Consider the following 20,216-nt stretch of genomic DNA (forward strand, 5'->3'; position numbering starts at 1 on the left):
CAAAATATGTCTGTGCAAAGAAATAGGTAAGTAGAAAGAGGAACATTATAATGTCGGGAAAAGATTACTAAGAGATTAATAGGGTCTCTGAATGTATAACAGCAATGGAGGTAGTGTACAATTAATGAGCTAATAATTTAACTAGAAGCTATAAATATTTCCCCAGAAATTGATGCAAAATACTAAAAACATGAAAATGGTGACTGAATAAAAGATTGGAGGATAGATTGGGAATTCACATGCATAATTATAAGTAATTACACTTGTAATTATATATATGTTTGTATAGTTCCACATACTATATATGCTCATAATTATATATGTGTATATAATTATATGTCATTTATATATATAGTGTACATAATATGATAGTTTTATTTATGCATAAATATGCATAATTACATACTGTATATTTGTGCATGTAGTTTTATATAGCATACATGCTATATATAATTTGTGTATATGTAAATGTTAATAAGAACAGAATTTTCTGAAAAAGAGCATACAGTAGATAAAGAATTATCCAGAGATAGAGAAAATTTCCAAAGTAAGATGATCTTCATTCATCATAATGAAGGCAAAATCAATGAAAATGGTTTGTTTCTAAGCTGTTTTCATGTAAAGACCAGCTTTTAGTTGTGTACTAAAGAATCATTCTTGCTATTTTGTGCAGCAACAAGATTTTTTAAAGAGTGTTCTATAACCTACAGACTCTACCAGTGGGGTTGGGAGCTCTACTCTACACAGCTAGGAATAATTCCCAACCACCCAGAATTCCCTTGGGCTCAGCAGCTTTTACAGTTCAGGAGCTGTGCCACCATCACCCACAAGGAACCCAGCAGAGTGTGCATCACATTTATTAGAAGATGATTCTCCTGGGCCTAGCTGCTTCCCATTATGCTTACCTCTGAATTCCATTCTCTTGAGATTGCATCTGATGAGTGGAAACTGAGTCCTGTGCTAAACCAAAGATCAGTGAATTTCTGGCTTCTGCCTTGCTTGAGAATGTGGGATCCTTGTTCTGGCTGATTACCAAATGTATTCATAGGGAAGATGATCACAGATGTTGAGTGGCCTCTCATAAAGAATGTTGACAATACATGGTGACATTTTTAGTACTTCAAACAAAGTGAAAAGTTACTAGATGCTTCCAGATGAGAGCATAAAAAAGCAGATTGGTTATCATTAAAGGAAAATAAATGAATTTAAAATGCTAGAACACAGTAGAGTTATATCTATAGCGTTATGAGAAGAAACTATTGAATCATTTATTCTATTAGAAACATTTTCTGTGAATGGATTTATTCAGCTTTTCCGAAGAACTGGAAGCTGGAGAGTACATGAAGATATTTGATATCTGAGAGGAAATACAGAGGCACTAAAAACAAACTTTACATGGTTTACAGCATTCATAGGCTCTAGTGGAAGGGGTGTGTGTGTGTGTGTGTGTGTGTGTGTGTGTGTGTGTGTGTATGTATGTGTGTTTAATCTACTTACAGGGTAAGGGATAAAAGTAGCATTTGTTCAAACATCTTCTGTCTGCCTGGCACTATACTTTGCTTTTATGTCTGTCATTCTGTTACCTCTGAGTGTACATCTGTGAAGTAAACATTATAAATCTTCCTATCTTATAGATGAGCATACTGAGACTCAAAGTCAATACTCTTCTCTGTATTTACCATTGGTAAAGCAGGGGTTAAGGCTTAATGTAGTATGATACTGTTTTTACTTTGTCACATTGGCTCCCTCATATTTTACACCTGACTGATGGCTTACATGCTATGATTCTTAACTTTATTGATAGAGAAAACAATTTACAGAGTAACAGATTGTGAAATGTGTAAATAAATGCTCAGTAGTGAGGGCTTTCCAATATTATTAAATTATACTTTTATAATAAATTTTATAAAGTAGACAGAGTCATTGGAGAGAGAACTCCAAGTTTGTATTCTCAAAGAGATATTAACATTTTTAGAAGTATCATCATGATTTAGTCTCTGATGTGGGTCACGCATGCAGCTGAGACGTGTGCACTTTCCTTTTTTCTAGGCCTAAGGGTGGAAACTATCACTGTTCCCCAAAGGTAGTAAAAATAGCAAAACTCTACCATACCAACTGGTTTAATTTCTTCCCTAATTTCTAGAGAGCAGAGTGAATATATGAGAAAGAATCATTATCTTTTAATTTTTATATTCAAATCACAGAATATTATGTAATCAATATATTGAAAACATAAAATTTAGAAATGCTAACTTCTTTATACATTCTACTGGAAGTCACATAAAATTTAAATTCTTAAATGAGAAAAAAAACAGAATCAAATTGTTTTCACAAATCAGATTGTGTGTGCTTACATGTGTGTGTATCTTGGGGATATGTGTATATATTTCCAGCGCCCTCTGGACCATACATTTTCTTCCTTAACACTTCCAAACTTACCAAAACCACGCGAAAGTCACTGGATTTTTCAGTTATATTTTACTTCCAATTTACAATCACAAGGCTCTTATTTCAACCATGCTGTAATGGACCATAGGGTCTTCAGAGCAAAGTGGGGTGGCAGATGAGGTTGAAGGTGGGCGTCTTTCAACCCTGTGCCTTTCCAGTATTAATGTGCAAGTGAACACCTGGGGATGTTGTTAAAATGCATGCTATGATTTAGTAGATTGGGGTAGTACTTGTGATTTTACACTTCTAGCAAATCCCAGCAGAAGCTTAGAATGTTGATTCTTGGACCACCACTTCAGGCAAGTTCTATCCTGCCGTTTCCCTTTCACCCATCGCAATTCCTTCTCCTCATCCAAACATTACACCTTGAACCTAAGTGGTAATTTACTACATGTGAATATAACAGTTGACATTGCCGATACACATACCCTCTCTTTTAATTTTTCCCACTACACATAATTATATAATCTTTCTAGATATGGGTTTAACTCTGCCCTTAGCAGCCCCTGAACAGTTTGAGGCCGTGAAAGAATAGTCTTAAACTGTCATGGGGCATCAAGGAATTTCTCAGAGGGACTTTTTAAAAAATTATATTGTCAGCGTAGTTTTTTCTTCTTACTGCTACACTTTTTCTTTACCGCTCTACTCTTTTCCTTTAAAATTCAGAAGCCATTTTCGGTGTCTTGACAGAGAAGTTTTCATCTAAGAAGGCTTAATGGTCATAAACAATTTATTGTAGAAGTTTCATTGCAAGGATCTTTTCTGCTCCATTGTTTTTTACATATGTATGACTCTGGTTTCACTATTTTAAGATCTTCTGTACATTTTTATGTCTTTGATTATTTCAGTTCTACTTCTGTTCCTACTGTATAACATATCAACTAGAATTAAAATTTAGTACTGCTTTGAGTAACTTAAAACTAAGCATCAGAGCCTGGCAAGAATCCAGGAAAACCCAGCTATTTTCCTCTGTTTTTATGTTACATGAACAACAATCTCTCTCCAGTTAAAAAAAAAAAATGCTCATAAGCTATTCTTGAAAATAATTACCAAGACTTTACTGAAATATTATCTTTTGTATGTATCCGTGGTTTTTATATTAATTTTTAATTCAAATTGACAATTCACAACTATTAATAATTGTAGTTAGAGAGTTTTACTTCTAAATGCCACTAGTTTTTATTATTTATATTTCTAAAGAAGAAATTTTAAATTTAGCAATTTTATAATTCTCACAGAATACATAAAAATGTGGTTAATTGTAAGTGGTTCTTTCAATCAGATTCGCTTCAGACATTTCATAGGGTATATTAAGTTGTTATTCTATTACATTATTGATTCCCAACTTTCTCTTTACATCTTTCTTTATAAGACTGTTGGGCCATAAACATGTGTTCCAAAATATACTTTTCTAAAATAACACCAGGGAGTGGAATTAGATATAAGAAATACATATATTTAACAGATGCAAATTTTATAGTCCCATGTACAAAAATGGAATTCCGCAGTACGCAAATGATGAAATTTGTTTATGAGTTTTGTTATTGTCTGTTTGCTTTCGATCTTGAGAGTACATTTTCACTGATGGCAAAAAGCCAAAACCAACCAACAAAACAAAAAACCCTGAATCTAAAGACTTAAAATATAATCAACTCACTCCAGTGATTTCTTGGGAATTCAGGGTTTACTTCCTAGTCCAGTTCACAAATACTGTGTGGACTTTTTTCTTCTTCCTTACCCTTCCTGGCCCTGAGAGACCAGAGGTAATGTGAAGAGTGGGAGGTCCCAACAGCTATGATGGGTAGGAGTTGGTAATGAGAAAGGAGCCTCCGTCTGAGTCTCCAGTTGTTGTCTATTGTTGGCATAGGGATTAAATATTTAATGCTCCAGATATGTGACATAACAACGTTGACTCCTAGGGTGGCATGTTAAATGGAGCAAGTTGCCCATCTGGATCCATTGTGGGTTCCTGGTATGAATGATTTTTCCTTCTCACTACCTCATTCCTGGCTTTGTAAAGTGTGTTTTGGTTAGAATGCAAAGTTGTTTACATCTGGCCAGCAAGATTTCTTGCAGGGCCACAGCTTTCCTCTTCACCCACCTTCAAAGCCTTCTCTTAATACTTGGACACTTGGGAAAAGTTTCCACTGTATCTAATTGTGAGCTTTTAAAAATGAGATATTTCAGGAAGTAAGAAAGTGAGTATCTGGCACTGTTTTTGCATTATCCTCGTTTTTAAAATGTGGTTAATAATAATAATTGCTTCATGGTGGTATTTTAACTGGTAAATGAAATAATCTATTCCTGGATAGAGGATTTAGAAATTTTCTGTCCCAAAAAAGAAATAGGGAAGGAAGAAGGGATACGAGTATGCAGGAAGTGTTATTTTATTGTCTGCTTTAATAGTCTCGGGAACCTGAGTCCTGCGATCAGTCCCTAACAATCTTATGGTTGAAGTTCTTGACAATATTTAGTAGAATCTCTAAGCAACTGGCAGAATACTGCTAAATTCTTTACTTTTCAAATATTGATTTATGATTCAATCATCCCTACAGGTAAGATTTATTAAGTGCTCCCAGGATGCTGTGTGCAGAGCCGTGTATGAAATACAGCAAACACTGTAAAATGGACATTGGACACTTCCTCATGAGTTATTGTCCTTTGTCTAGAGAATAAAATGGGGATATAAATGAGCATTCCGTGGGTGCAACTGACGTATTCTTTTCCCTACAGTTTTCCATGTTCTGCCATAAACACATGCTGATTAGTAGTTTATAAAGACTGTTTAATATTAGAAGCAAGGTCCTAGAGTGAAAATTAATTTGCGTAGTTATATGACATATATAATAAATCCTAGTGGGGTTTTTTTCCCACCTCTTCAGAATTTCATCAATTCTACTTCTAGCTTAAGAAATTAAGTTTCCTAACCTATATATTTCCTTTGAGAACTAAAGCACTGAATAATACGAAGACTTTAAAAACTAATAACCATTTTGGGGGGCAGTAAAACCTTTTAAAAATTGAGTTTATTATTATTTTCAAGGCATTTTATCTGATGGATTCCCCAGTTTCTCTTTTGATCCTTATCTACCTCATGATTAAATGTCCATAAAGATGAATATTAATAGTAGCTATACTTTTCCATGTTGGGCATCTATTGGTTGATCTCACTTCAAAGTAACTGACTTCTTTGTAGTATTAAGTTACTCCAATTTCCTACCTGCATGCCTTTTATTTTCCTCAGGAGAAAACCTTTCCAGGGCATGACCTAATGAATTCTGGTTCAGATTTCCAAATGAATCTGTACCAAATTGATTCTATAATTTGGTGGAGGGAACCTTTATTAAATACCCTAGTGAGGGAATTTTTACTGTTTCATACCAAACCAAAGTACTTCTCTTGACATTGAAATTGAGCTTTAACATTTATGAGACTAGAAGTTGCAACAGCACGTTGTAACATGTCATGGGTCCAGTAGAGCCTTAGGTCAAGGGTTTTTACTTTCTTTATAACCTCTATTAAAAATAGCAGTGTTTTTAATTATTTTTCATTGAAAAATTAGAAAAATATGTCCTACACTCCAGAGAGATGTTATCTTCAGTTATTTCCATAATTTATATGGTCGCATGGGGTATGTTTTTATAGTTTGTATTTGGCTTGACCAAAGTACAAATTCACTTTTATAGATATGGCTAGTTAACCTTCTCTTTTAAAACTTGAATATGTTTTTCTAATTGAGAAAGTTAATTTTTGTGTTCTCTTCATCCTTTTCCTGTCATCTTCTTGTCTCAATAGCTTCTCTACATCACAGCTTCAAGAGAACACCACTCCGTTTTAACTGCAGGACCCCCAGCCATTTATATTATTGTCACATCATAGATATGCTATATACATCATCTGAAATTGAATTTGGCATTTTCCTGTAGCATTTTTTCTGTACCCTTCAAATATTGTCACCAGATTCCAGCTCAACCTCCGCAAGCTTCTTAGATCTTATTACCTGCCAACTTAGAAGGTCTTCTGAAGCAGCATGATATGATCAAAAAATATATTGTATATTAAAGAACGACTGGCTGGACTTCCTTAGAACCCTGCTTCTGGTAATGAGTGGGGTGAACCTAGGTCTTTTCTGTGAATCACAGGAATAGGCAGTGAACAAATCTGTCTGTAAATTTCAGTGCACATCTTATTTGTACAAGTCAGTTGCACTACTTACAGGATTTGGCTGTGAGCAAGAGAAACTGACTGTAGCTATTTGAAGGCTATGGGAGCTACAGAATTCACTGTAAGCTGGAAGGCTTAAATCGGCAGGAAACAAGGTAGCCTCAGTGGCCCAGAAGTGAGATGTACAAAAGCAGTTCTTTACAGGAAGAGTCTGGCTAGTAAATAGTCCCATTGCTTCTACCATTGCGAATGAATTCTGGCCATCCTTTCATCTTTCTGTCACTTAGGAATGAAAGTCCTAAGTAACGAGAACATCCATTTAGCTGAGGTTAAGTCATGTACTATAACCCTGGTGTCCAAAGTCCAAGGGGACACATAATCTGGACTTTTTATTTTTTCTGTTAACTACACAGAAAAACATGGAAAGTTCCCCCCATACTGGAAAGAAAGTATCTTTCTAGACAGATGTGGAATTTTGAAAGTCCTGCAGATCTTTACTGTTTTCATAAAACGAAAACAATAATTACTAATTTTGACAATTTATTTTTAAAATTGAGATTTTTCTGGGGTATCATGTTGATGCTGGAGAACCCCACCACTATAATATATTACCTAGTTTTGCATGGAAAAGTAGGATAACTTTTCTAATTCCTAATATGTAAATGTGAAATAACACCCACTGAATAGGATTATGTTAAGATACTATTTATAATGCCTTAAATACATTAACAAGTGCAAAGCAAACACTCAATTTTTAAGTCTTTTTCTGCTTGGGCAATTTATTGTTTGGTGTGACCAGAATTTTTTTAAAAATTAACATTATTTTGCTGCACAGTGATCCTATTTGTAATTCTAAAATATATGATATAGTTTTATTTTACTTTTTCTTTCACAGACAGGCTAGCCTCAATGAAGCAGCCGAGAAGTATTATGATCTGGCAGCCAGGCTGAGGCCTAATGTAAGTACTTCCCTAATGAGAAACATTTTCAGAGGGATAGACTCAAAGCATATGATAGGTGTAAGACATAGAAGCATCATGATACTGGTTTTTTGGTTTTTGTTTTGTTTTGTTTTGTTTTTTCTTTCTCCCTTTCTCTCTCTGATCTCTTATTTTGAATACCTACTGAACAGCTAATTCAACAGTAAAATCTGCCGGCCTCAAGCTTCTTTTTCTAGAGGTAGATTTGCTGTCTTCTAGCCTGTATAAAGCAACATAAGATTTTTATCACTTGAACACTGGCTTTAGCATCACTCTAAATACTTTGTATTTGGATAACTTTTAAAATCAATTCCTTGAAGGCTTTTTTGGCTGTGGCATTAAATACCTATTATTGTTTGATTCTCATATATAGTCAGACCTCAAGCTGTATGCCTCTTTTCTATTCCACAGCCCTCATTTCTAATAACTGTGCTTTTCAACTTTATCAAGAATGTTTTTATTACAATTTTTCTCTGGGTAATCATGCTTCTATAAAGTAAGATGGATATAAATTAGATCTTTTCTACTGAAATAGAGTAACCATCTATAAGAAAATAAGAACTGGTTTTGCCTCGGTCTTCTAAGCACATTTTATTTGCAACACATCTCTGAACTCCAACACATTGCTTTTATTTTCATATACCTTCTGCATCTCTCGCCAATGCTAAAATCTTCTACCCTGTTCTTCACATCAAGACCATCTATTGGGAAATGTAATTTTGAAACAGTAATGAAAGTGCACATGTGATGTGAGTGCAAATAATGGGATCAGTCTCATTTCTTTATAGTAACTCATCCATTGGGCAAGCATCTATAGAGTGCCTGCTTTGTGGTAGAATACAGAGATTTTGTATCTTAAAGGACCACACAGTGTAGCAGACAAGACTGAACACAATCAACTAATTGAAATACAGTGTAGTGATTCTTATACAGAGGTATATACAGTCTTCTGGGAGCACAAAAGAGGAGGATTAATGTTCCCTGAAAGAGACCTATGTGGGAGGTAGCTATTTTTCTTTTCAGGAGATTCATCCACTTGCAACCTTAGCCCTGAATCTCAACACCTCGAAGTTTTATTTGTAGGGGCAAAAAAATATATCTTTTTCTTAAGCATCCTAAGGCTCATGGCTGAGACCCCTAAAACAAAAGAGAGATTAACAATAGAAAAGCATACAAATGTATTTAATATTCATTTTACCTGATATGGGAGCCTTCAGAAATGATGACCCAGGAAAATATTTTTTATAGACATCATGCAGAAGTATGATTAGAAGACAAAAGGTTATGATCTCATGGTAATCAATTGGGAGGAACTTAGAAAGTCCTGTTTGTTCTTCTTCTCTTTTTCCCTGTGTATTCAGAGATAAAGTGTTAATGAGGGTCTTATTACCTACTACAGGGGAGAAGGGAGGGAGAAAGTTATAAAATGACCTTCCTTCTTCTGCAGTTTTGTTTTTTTTTCAGCTTAAAATACTAAGTATTACAAGGAACCATACTTTGGGTGGCTATTCTGAATGCTGTCACATTAATTATGAGATGTTTCAAGAATTGATAGGCAGTTTGCAACAGAAGAAAATAATAATCATGTTAAGAACAATGACAGCTAAAATTTATTGAGCACTTATTATTATGTGCTAAGCACTGTGCTAAGTACTTCATTTCTCACAACAACCCACAGATACCTTTGTGATCCCTGTTCTGTGGAAGGGCTGAGAAGTTAATAACTCACCCACCATCAAAACTAAATGGAATCACACTGTAACCCAGGCCACTGAATGCGTAAGAGAAAGCTTGGTGGAAAATATCTTAGAGAGGAAAGGCAAGCCAGAAATTTGGAAAACCTAAATAATGATGGTCATTTTATCTATTCAGTAATATTTACAGAGTACCAGGTATTACTTTAGGCAGTGGCTATACAGCAGTGAACAAAATGGTTAGGAGCTACAATCTAGTCTGAGGAGAAGGAGCTAGTATGTCAGACAGTGATAAGTGCTTTGGAGAAAGCTAGAGCAGCACAAGTGGGTTAAGAGTTACAGCAGGGAACGGGTTGGCATGCACTAGGCATGGTTTTGTAAATGCCCTAGTTGGGCAGCTTTGTGTAGTATTTCTAGGAAAAGGGTTGAATTTGAAGTCTTATTATTACAACTTCATTAAAGGCAGAGATCAGAGTTTTTCTTTTTCTTTTTTTTTTATTGCCTTCACATTACTAGAATGCTGTGAATATACATAATTCATGATAGTTAAATGCAATTGTTTTTTGAATACTAGTCACTTGAGTATCATGTTGAGTTTTGGTCAAGTGGTTGGTCAAATGATCATCTTCAGCATATTACAGTGGATTCTTGAGAGAAGAACTACCTGAGCTATCTGACCTGAACTAAAAAATGAAAGACACTTGGATACTACAAGACTTGAGTCTGATTTGTGAAATGGTTAATTTTAAAAGACTAACCAAATCATAAAATCAGTATTTAATCTCCAGCTCAAAGCCCTTTTTTTCTGAACCCTCAAAATGTTTCTTCATAAACCCGCTGCAGACTGCCTTTGAAAATGTTTATTCAAATGATACTTTCCTTATCTGGCAACAATACTTTTTAAATGGATGGGATAGAATAAAATGTTCATATTTAACAGTAAATAAATGATGTTACCATTGATGGATCAACAGATGTGGTTTTTTCCTAATCTATTTTCAGAATTGTGTTTTGACTTACAGTATGTGGTCTAGGTGAGTAAAACACCACAGCACAGAGGAAACAGTGATAAAATACAAACCATGGCAATAATTAAATTTCTCCCATCTAAGTACTAACCAGCCCAACCCTGCTTAGCTTCCAAGATCAGACAAGATAGTAATATAAATTTCTGTTCTGAAATGAAGAGACCTATTTAAACAATAACCGTGTAATGATTTATTAGCAATGACACATGTGATCTGAATTAAAGCATTCATTTAACATTTATCCTGTTCATAGCTGTTTATTACCTTTATTCATAAAAAACATTCTTTGTTATTTCTCTGCTTTTAACTTAATTTGTTACCTGCCTATATGATAGCATAGCGAACAGACTTCAACTCCAGTCTTCTATTTAAATAGTTCCATTGTCTTTTCTAGTTTTATCCCCTACACAGTAATCTAATCTTACTCTTAATTTTTCTTCTAAAGCATTTTCTTCTATTTTTAAGTACCCCTGAGAGGGTAAAAATCTGTAGCTGTATGTGGGATATTCTGTGAATGTTTCTGCAATGTTCATGTCAGGTCATTACTATACAAAGTAAAATACGAAGCTGCAACCTTCATTACAGTCACATTAAAAAGCTTGCTGATTGTCTGTAGGATATTCTTTCTTAATAAAATACCTATTCCATTTCTTCAATATGTCCCATGATGAATTTCTTTATTTTTTCTATGATATGAAAGCCATATTTTCCACATAATTTACTTTGAAATTGTTAAATGTATTTTTGCATCATTTTATATACAAAGAATTCCAGTGATCAAATACTAAAATAATGAAAGATGTCTAAATTAACAGGCACAAAATAAGTTTTATATTCTGATACTGTCTCTTTATCAGAGATGTTTAATACCTTGTCGTTTACCAAAATACATAGTTAGAGAAGTCTATTTATTACAAAATGACACCATTACCATTTTAAAATTTTATTTACTTGATTTTTGGGGCTGATTGTCCTAAAATTAAACCGTATAATACATTAAAACATGTTTCTATAATAGGAAAACTCCTTACCGAAATTGCCATTTTAAGTTTTTTTAGTTTTAATTTTTTTTTTGTTTTAAATAAATTGACCTTCCTTTGGAGGTTACTTTAAATAGACAACAGTGTTCTCTGTCTTCTCTCTCACTAATGGGCATGAAAAAATGCTGACTCTCAAGGACTAGAGGGGATATTAAATGAAACTGCTTTGTTCTTCCTGTGGGAATTAAGCCAAATTCTGCATTAACTTATGGATTTTTAAAAAATGGTTAATGTGAAGAATGGGAAATTTGCATAGTACAAAGTCACCTGCTTTTACTTGGCTTTTAGTAAACTCTAGAATTAGAAGAGGGTAATTACCAATGATAGATCTGTACATCTTGTATTTTGGGGAATGTAATTGTTTTTAGTATGAATTTATTCAACTAATTTTTTATCAAGTTCCAGCTTTATGTAAGACTGTGCCAAATGTAGTAGGATTTGAAAGTTATGAAAAATTAACCTCGTCCTTAAGAAATGTACAATCTAATGTGGGGAGGGAGTAGAGGAGAGAACACTGGAATCTCAATCCTCAAACATCAGGGCAGTAAATAATGGCATCTAATAAGTGCTTTGTGAGACACATGAGCTAGGTGTAAGCAAAGCGCACAGGAGAGAGCAATGACATTCAGCTGGATTGAGCTGAAGAGGCACTGAGTCACAGTTGACAAGCTAAAAGAAGGTTGAAATGATAGGATGCTTATAAGTAAGGATTTTAGCAAGAACAAGGAGAGAATTCTGGTAGGGAGAACTATACACATGAACTAGGGCAAGGGGAGGGTACGGAAAGGAAGGGTATAGGGGAAGATAGAAATGGAAACTAGCATAAAACTACATGAAACGTAGTGGATACCATACTAAAAATGTGGAGTTTGTATTTTAAAATGTTATTAAGCAAAGTGACATAATGAAAATAGTAATTTAGGATGGAGATTTATATGATGAAATGAAAAATGTCGGTTGTGTTTGAGGAAATAGAGTTGGGAGATACAGCCTTGGGAAAACTAAATAAAAGGTCATGGTAATAGTATAGGCATAAGGTAGTGAAACTAAAGTACAGAAATTGAGAGGAATGGAAAAGAACATAAAGATAAATTAAGCAATAGATTATTTCAAAAGATGTGATTAAGATAATTAGTTGGCCACCATATATGTTCCAAAATTTTGATTTTAGGTAACCTGGAAGAAAAGAAATACCACAAATATAAAAAAATTGTAATCAGAGGGCTTTATTTATTCTAAGAACAAAATGTTTAGACTGAGCAAATTCTGAGTGAGAGAATTTGCTTACTGTAATATTCTCATGGGGCATTCCTATCAAGGAAGGAGTTAGAAGAAAGGCCATAGTTAGGGATAGAGATGTGGGAGTCATTTGCAAAAAGGAAATGGTACCAAATAAGTGGGTAACATCAACAATGGAGGGAATATACAAAAGAGAAGAGAATCAATTTCAGGTATTTGGGAATTTCTACATTTTAAATTTAGAATAAGGAAGGCAGCCAAGACAGTGACAGGGCATGGAAACCAAAGTTGATGAGCAGGGAACCCTGCTGTATAAAGGTAAAGAAAAACAAGGACAGAAAAACTCCATCAACTTCTGAGAGTAAGGATATTTGTGCCCTTTGGGAGTGCAGTTTCACATAAGTGATGTGAGCAGTTAAGGAAATGGAGAATTGGAAGTGGGTGGTGTAAGACTTATGCAGTAATGATGTTTGGAAATAAATATTCGAATTTATTACAAATTAAAGATACATGTTGAGATGTTTGTGTCTGTGTGTTAAATAGGATACTAAAAATGTGTGTGTGCATGTGAATATGAGACTGAAAATGTGTCCAAGGTGAGGGGGGGTGCAAAGGAAATATCAGAGATATTTAAGGATTGCTTCCTCCCCAGTGACTGAAGAAGAAAAAGGAGACTGTGAAGATACAGAGGGGAAAACAAAACTAGAAATAGAGGGGAGGTAACTTTAGGTAGTAAATTATTTAAGTTATGGTCATTTGGTTATCTGCTAATCCTGTGGGGGAAGAAAGGATAGAATTTTATGTTAAAGACTCATGGACAACTGCATGTTCTGAGGAGCACAGTAGGTAATATTTGATGCAGGCCTGTACTATCTACATGGAATAAATAAGTACCAATGAGGACACATTTTTTTGGTGATCACTGGTAGATTACTTCTAGTTTGGACTCAGCTCGCTGATTTATATGCTAACTGTTGTATTTGCATTTTGCATTTCTAATATTTAGAATATTTTATAAATATTCCATGTGTATTTAGTATATATGAATTAAAAGGAGAATATCTTTCAAGGATTATGTTATCAATAGAGAACTTCATATATGCATTATGTCTTTCCCAGGTACTTAGAACATAAATTATTTCAGAACATTATTATAAAACCAAAGCCAGTGTTATCCATTTGGGCTCTTTAGCAATGATTATATGTCAAAAGATTAAACTGAGAAACACGGGAAGAGAAGAATCAAATAAATGAGCTTATTGACAAAAAGCAGCTGTGTTATGAGGTAGTCCACATATTCTGTAATGTATTACTTTCAATTTGACTATCATTTTTATGGTGAATATGGTAGTAGGGGAATGACTGTGGAGTGGAAATAACCACTAAGACTGAGCTCTGGGGGAAAAGATTAATTATTTAATTGAGCTATTATTAATTGAAAGGATATAAAATTTCCCACCTATATATGTATGTTCTAATGGGAAAGATATTGTTCAACCCTAATTAGAACAAAAAAACATAAAACCAAGTTTAATGGGACAGATTCAGATTTTAACATATAAAGGATTATTACATTGTTGGAAAAAAATGACAAGGTTAATAATAATTTGTCTGGGAAGCAGTTAAACCACATTTCTGCTTGTAAATGGGGGAGGAACCACATGGCCTTTCCCAAAACCTTCCACAAGCTTCTGTGATGTGGGAACACTACATACCATATGTCTTCTGACTTTTAGGCATTGATTTTATGTGGATCCCAGAATCACCAGATTGACTTTATGAGTAAAATGTGTTTTAATACTGCACATATATATTTCACCTTGACTGGTTTTTTCAGTTACAAATACATCCATATATTTTATTTATTTTTTTATTTGTTATTTATTTTTCCGTAAGTTGGGGTACAGGTAGTATTTGGTTACATGAGTACTTTCGTGGTGATTTGTGAGATTTTGGTGAACCCATCACCCGAGCAGTGTACACTGCACCATATTTGTTGTCTTTTATCCCTCGCCCCCCTCCCACTCTTCCCCACAAGTTCCCAAGGTCCATTGTATCATTCTTATGCCTTTGCGTCCTCATAACTTAGCTCCCACATATCATTGAGAACATACGATGTTTGGTTTTCCATTCCTGAGTTACTTCACTTAGAATAATAGTCTCCAGTCTCATCCAGGTCACCGCAAATGCTGTTAATTCATTTGTTTTTATGGCTGTGTAGTATTCCATCACATACATATACCACAGTTTATTTATCCACTCATTGATTGATGGGCATTTGGGTTGGTTCCAAAATTTTGCTATTGTGAATTGTGCCACTATAAAAATACCTTTTTCAGATAATGACTTATTTTACTCTGAGTAGATACCCAGTAGTGGGATTGCTAGATGAAATGGTAGTTCTACTTTTAGTTCTTTAAGGACTCTCCACACCATTTTCCATAGTAGTGGTACTAGTTTACATTCCCACCTGCAGTGTAGAAATGTTCCCTGTTCATCACATGCATGCCAGCATCTACTATATTTTGATTTCTTGATTATGGCCATTCTTGCAGGAGTAAGGTGGTGTTGCAGTATGGTTTTGATTTTCATTTTCCTGATCATTAATGATGTTGAGCATTTTTTCATATGTTTGTTGGCCATTTGTATATCTTCTTTTGAGAACTCTCTATTCATGTCCTTAGCCCATTTTTTGATGGGATTGTTTGATTTTTTCTTACTGATTTGAGTTTGTTGCAGATTCTGGATATTAGTCCCTGGTGAGATGTATAGATTGTGCAGATTTTCTCCCAATCTGTGGATCATCTGTTTACTCTGCTGACTGTTCCTTTTGCTGTGCAAAAAAAAGCTCTTTAGTTTAATTAGGTCCCAGCTATTTATCTTTATTTTTATTGCATTTGCTTTTGGGTTATTGGTCATGAAATCCTTGCCTAGAAGGGTTTTTTTTTTCAATATTATCTTTTAGGATTTTTTATAGTTTCAGGTCTTAGGTTTAAGTCCTTAATCCATCTTGAGTAGATTTTTGGGTAAGGTGAGAGATAAGGATCCAGTTTCATTCTCCCACATGTGGCTAGCCAATTATCCCAGCACCATTTGTTGAAAAGGGTGTCCTTTCCCCACTTTATGTTTTTGTTTGCTTTGTCGAAGATCAATTGGCTGTGTTTGGGTTTATTTCTGGGTTCTCTATTCTGTTCCATTGGTGTGTGTCCCTATCTTTATACCAGTACCAGGCTGTTTTGGTGTCTGTGGCCTTAGAGTATAGTTTGAAATCAGGTAGTATAATGCCTCTAGGTTTGTTCTTTTTACTTAGTCTTGCTTTGGCTGTACAGCCTCTTTTTTGGTTCCCTATGAATTTTAGAATTGTTTATTTCTAATTCTGTGAAGAATGATGGTGGTATTTTGATGGGGATTGCATTTAATTTTTTGATTGCTTTTGGCAGTATGGTCATTTTCACAATATTGATTCTACCCATCCATGAGCATGGAATGTGTTTCCATTTGTTTGTTTCATCTGTGATTTCTTTCAGCAGTGTTTTGTAGTTTTCCTTTAGAGGTCTTTTAACTCTTTGGTTAGATGTATTCCTAAGTATTTTATTTTATTTTTTTGCAGCTATTGTAAAAGGAGTTGAGTTCTTGATTTGATTCTTTGCTTGGTCGCTGTTGGTGTATAGAAGAGCTACTAATTTTTGTACACTAATTTTATATCCAGAAACTTTGGTGAATTCTTTTATCAGTTCTAGGAGCTTTCCAGAGGAGTCCTTAGTGTTTTCAAAGTAAATGATTATATCCTCAGTAAACAGTGACAGTTTGATTTCCTCTTTACCGATTTGGATGCCCTTTATTTCTTTCTCTTGTCTGATTGTTATGGCTAGGACTTCCAGTACTGTGTTGAAGAGTAGTGGTGAGAGTGGGCATCCTTGTCTTGTTCCAGTTCTCAGAGGGAATGCTTTCAACTTTTCCCCATTCAGTATTATGTTGGCTGTAGGTTTGTCATAGATGGCTTTTATTACACAGGGTACGTCCCTTGTATGCCAATTTGCTGAGAGTTTTAATCATAAAGTGATGCTGGATTTTGTCGAATGCTTTTTCTGCATCTATTGATATAATCACGTGATTTTTGTTTTTAATTCTGTTTATGTGGTGTATTACATTTATTGACTTATGTATGTTAAACCATTCCTGCATCCCTGATATGAAATGCACTTGATCATGGTGGATTATCTTTTTTATATGTTGTTGGATTTGGTTAGCTAGTATTTTGTTAAAGATTTTAATATCAATAGTCATCAAGAATATTGGTCTGTAGTTGTTTTTTTTTTTTTTTTTTTTTTTTTTTTGAGACAGAGTCTCACTCTGTCGCCTAGACGTGGAGTACAGTGGCGCTATCTTGGCTCACTGCAAGCTCTGCCTCCTGGGTTCACGCCATTCTCCTGCCTCAGCCTCCCGAGTAGCTGGGACTACAGGCGACCGCTACCATGCCTGGCTAATTTTTTTTGTATTTTTTAGTGGAGACGGGGTTTCACTGTTTTAGCCAGGATGGTCTCGATCCCCTGACCTCGTGATCCACCCGCCTTGGCCTCCCAAAGTGCTGGGATTACAGGCGTGAGCCACTGTGCCGGGCCTGGTCTGTAGTTTTCTTCTCTGGTTATGTCCTTTCCTGGTTTTGGTATTAGGGTTATGCTGGCTTCATAAGGGTTCCTTCTTTACCTGACTTGTAGAATAGTTTCAAAAGGATTGGTACCAATTCTTCTTTTAATGTCTGGTAGAATTCTGCTGTGAATCTGTCTGGTCCTGGATTTTTTTGTTGTTGTTTTTGGTAATTTTTTAATTACCATTTTAATCTCGCTGCTTGTTATTGGTCTGTTTAGGGTATCTAATTCTTCCTGATTTAAGCTAGGAGGGTTGTATCTTTCCCGGAATTTATCCATCTCTTCTAGGTTTTCTAATTTATGTGTGTCAAGGTGTTCATAGTAGCCTTGTATGATCTCTTGTATTTTCGGTGGTGTCAGTTGTAATAGCTCCTGTTTCATTTTCTTAGTGAGGTTATTTGGATTTTCTCTGTTCTTTTCTTGGTTAATCTTGCTAAAGATCTATCAATTGTATTTATCTTTTCAAAGAACCAGCATTCTGTTTCATTTATCTTTTCTATTGTTTTATTGTTTCAGTTTCATTTGAAATTGAATTTCATTTCTGCTCTGATCTTGGTAATTTCCTTTCTTCTGCTGGGTTTGGATTTGGTTTGTTCTTGTTTCTCTAATTCCTCGAGGTGTGACCTTAGATTGTCAATTTGTGCTCTTTCAGTCTCTTTGATGTAGGCACTTAGGGCTATGAACTTTCCTCTTAGCACTGCTTTTGCTGTATCCCTGAGGTTTTGATAGGTTGTCATTATTGTCGTTCAGTTCAGAGAATTTTTAAATTTCCATCTTGATTTTGTTTTTGACCCAGTGCTCATTCAGGAGCAAGTTTTTAATTTCTATATTTGCATGGTTCTGAAGGTTCCTTTTGGAGTTGATTTCCGGCTTTCTTCCACTATGGTATGAGAGAGTGCTTGATATAATTTCAATTTTCTTAAATTTATTGAGGCTCGTTTTATGGCCTATCATATGGTCTATTTTGGAGAAAGTTCCATGAGCTGTTGAGTAGAATGTGTATTCTACAGTTGTTGGATGTAATGTTCTGTATATATCTGTTAAGTCCATTTGTGTCAAGGTATAGTTTAAATGCATTGTTTCTTTGTTGACTTTCTGTCTTGATGATCTGTCTAGTGCTGTCAGTGGAGTATTGAAGTCCCCCACTATTACTATGTTATTGTCTGATTTCTTAGTCTATTAGTAATTGTTTTATAAATTTGGGAGCTCCAGTGTTTGGTGTGTATATGTTTAGGATTGTGATATTTTCCTGGTGGACAAGGCCTTTTACCATTATATAATGTCCCTCTTTGTCTCTTTTAACTGCTGTTGCTTTAAAATTTGTTTTGTCTGATATAGCTACACCTGCTCATTTTTTGTTGCCCATTCTCATGAAGTGCCTTTTTTCACCGCTTTAAGTTTATGTGAGTCCTTATATGTTAAGTAGTCTCCTGAGGCAGCAGATAGTTGGTTGGTGAGTTCTTATCCATTCTGCGGTTCTTTTAAGGAGAGCATTTAGGTCATTTACATTCTATGTTAACGTTGAAATGTGAGGTACCATTGCATTCATAGTGCTCTTTGTTGCCTGTGTACTTTTTTGTTTTGTTTTGTTTTTTTGTTTTTGCTTTTTAACATGTATTTTTGTTTCATAGATCCTGTGTTTTGATGTGTTTCCAGGATTCTTTTCAAGATTTAGAGCTCCTTTTAGCAGTTCTTGTAGTGGTAGGTTGGTAATGTGTATTCTCTCAGCATTTGTCTGAAAAAGACTATCTTTCCTTCATATGATGCTTAGTTTTGCTGGATACAAAATTCTTGGCTGATAATTGTTTTGTTTGAGGAGGCTGAAGATAGGGCCCCAAGCCCTTCTAGCTTATAGGGTTTCTGCTCAGAAATCTGCTGTTAATCTGATAAGCTTTCCTTCATAGGTTACCTGGTGCTTCTGTCTCATAGCACTTAAGAATCTTTCCTTTGTCTTAACTTTGGATAACCTGATGTGACAATGTGTCTAGGTGAAAATCTTTTTGCAATGAATTTTCCAGGTGTTCTTTGTGTTTCTTGTGTTTGAATGTCTAGGTCTCTAGCAAGGCCAGGGAAGTTTTCCTTGATTATTTCCCCAAATATGTTTTCCAAGCTTTTAGAATTGTCTTCTTCCTCAGGAACACCAATTATTCTTAAGTTTGGTCGTTTAACATAATCCCAGACTTTTTGGAGCCTTTGTTCATATTTTTTTATTCCTTTTTCTTTGTCTTTGATTGGGTTAATTTGAAGACCTTGTCTTTGAGCTCTGAATTTCCTTCTTCTACTTGTTCAATTTTATTGCTGAGAATTTCCAGAGCATTTTTCATTTCTAAAAGTATGTCCATAATTTCCTGCGTTTTTGATTGTTTTTTCTTTCTGCTATTCTGTTTCCTTGAATATTTCTCCTTTCACTTCTTATATCAGTTTTTGGATTTCCTTGCATTGTGCTTTGTCTTTCTCTGGTGCCTCCCTGATTGGCTTAATAACTAACCTCCTGGATTCTTTTTCAGGTAAATCAAGGATTTCTTCTTGGTTTGGATCCATTGCTAGTGAACTAGTGTGATTTTTGAGGGGTGTTTAAGAGCCTTGTTTAGGCGTATTACCAGGGTTGGTTTTTGGTTCCTTCTCATTTTGGTATGCTCTGTGACAGGGAATGCCTAGAGCTGAAGGCTGTTCAGATTCTTGTGTACCACGTGGTGTTCGCTTGATGTAGTACTCTCCCGCTTTTCCTATGGATGTGGCTTCCTGGGAGCCAAACTGCAGTGATTGTTGTCTCTCTTCAGGATCTAGCCACCCAGCAGTCTACCAGGCTCCGTGCTGGTACTGGGGGTTGTCTGCACAGCGTCATATGATGTGAACCATCTGTGGGTTTCTCAGCCATGGATACCAGCACCTGTTCTGGTGGAGGTGAAATGGACTCTTTGAGGGTTCTTAGCTTTGGTTGTTTAATGCACTCTTTTTGTGCTGGTTGGTCTCC

At 35.1% G+C, this 20,216-nt stretch overlaps 1 protein-coding gene across 2 annotated transcripts in view; it reads left to right on the forward strand.

Annotated features, from left to right (window-relative positions):
• TMTC2 (transmembrane O-mannosyltransferase targeting cadherins 2) overlaps window positions 1-20,216 on the forward strand; it is a 446,120-nt gene that overhangs the window by 365,343 nt on the left and 60,561 nt on the right. For both annotated transcript variants that reach the window (XM_019039349.4, XM_063694185.1), the window contains one exon: window positions 7,508-7,571. In XM_019039349.4, coding sequence (XP_018894894.1) covers window positions 7,508-7,571 — 64 coding nt within the window. The remainder of the gene's footprint in view (window positions 1-7,507; window positions 7,572-20,216) is intronic.

This window comes from Gorilla gorilla, chromosome 10 (assembly GCF_029281585.2).
Source record: "Gorilla gorilla gorilla isolate KB3781 chromosome 10, NHGRI_mGorGor1-v2.1_pri, whole genome shotgun sequence".
NCBI lineage: Eukaryota > Metazoa > Chordata > Mammalia > Primates > Hominidae > Gorilla > Gorilla gorilla.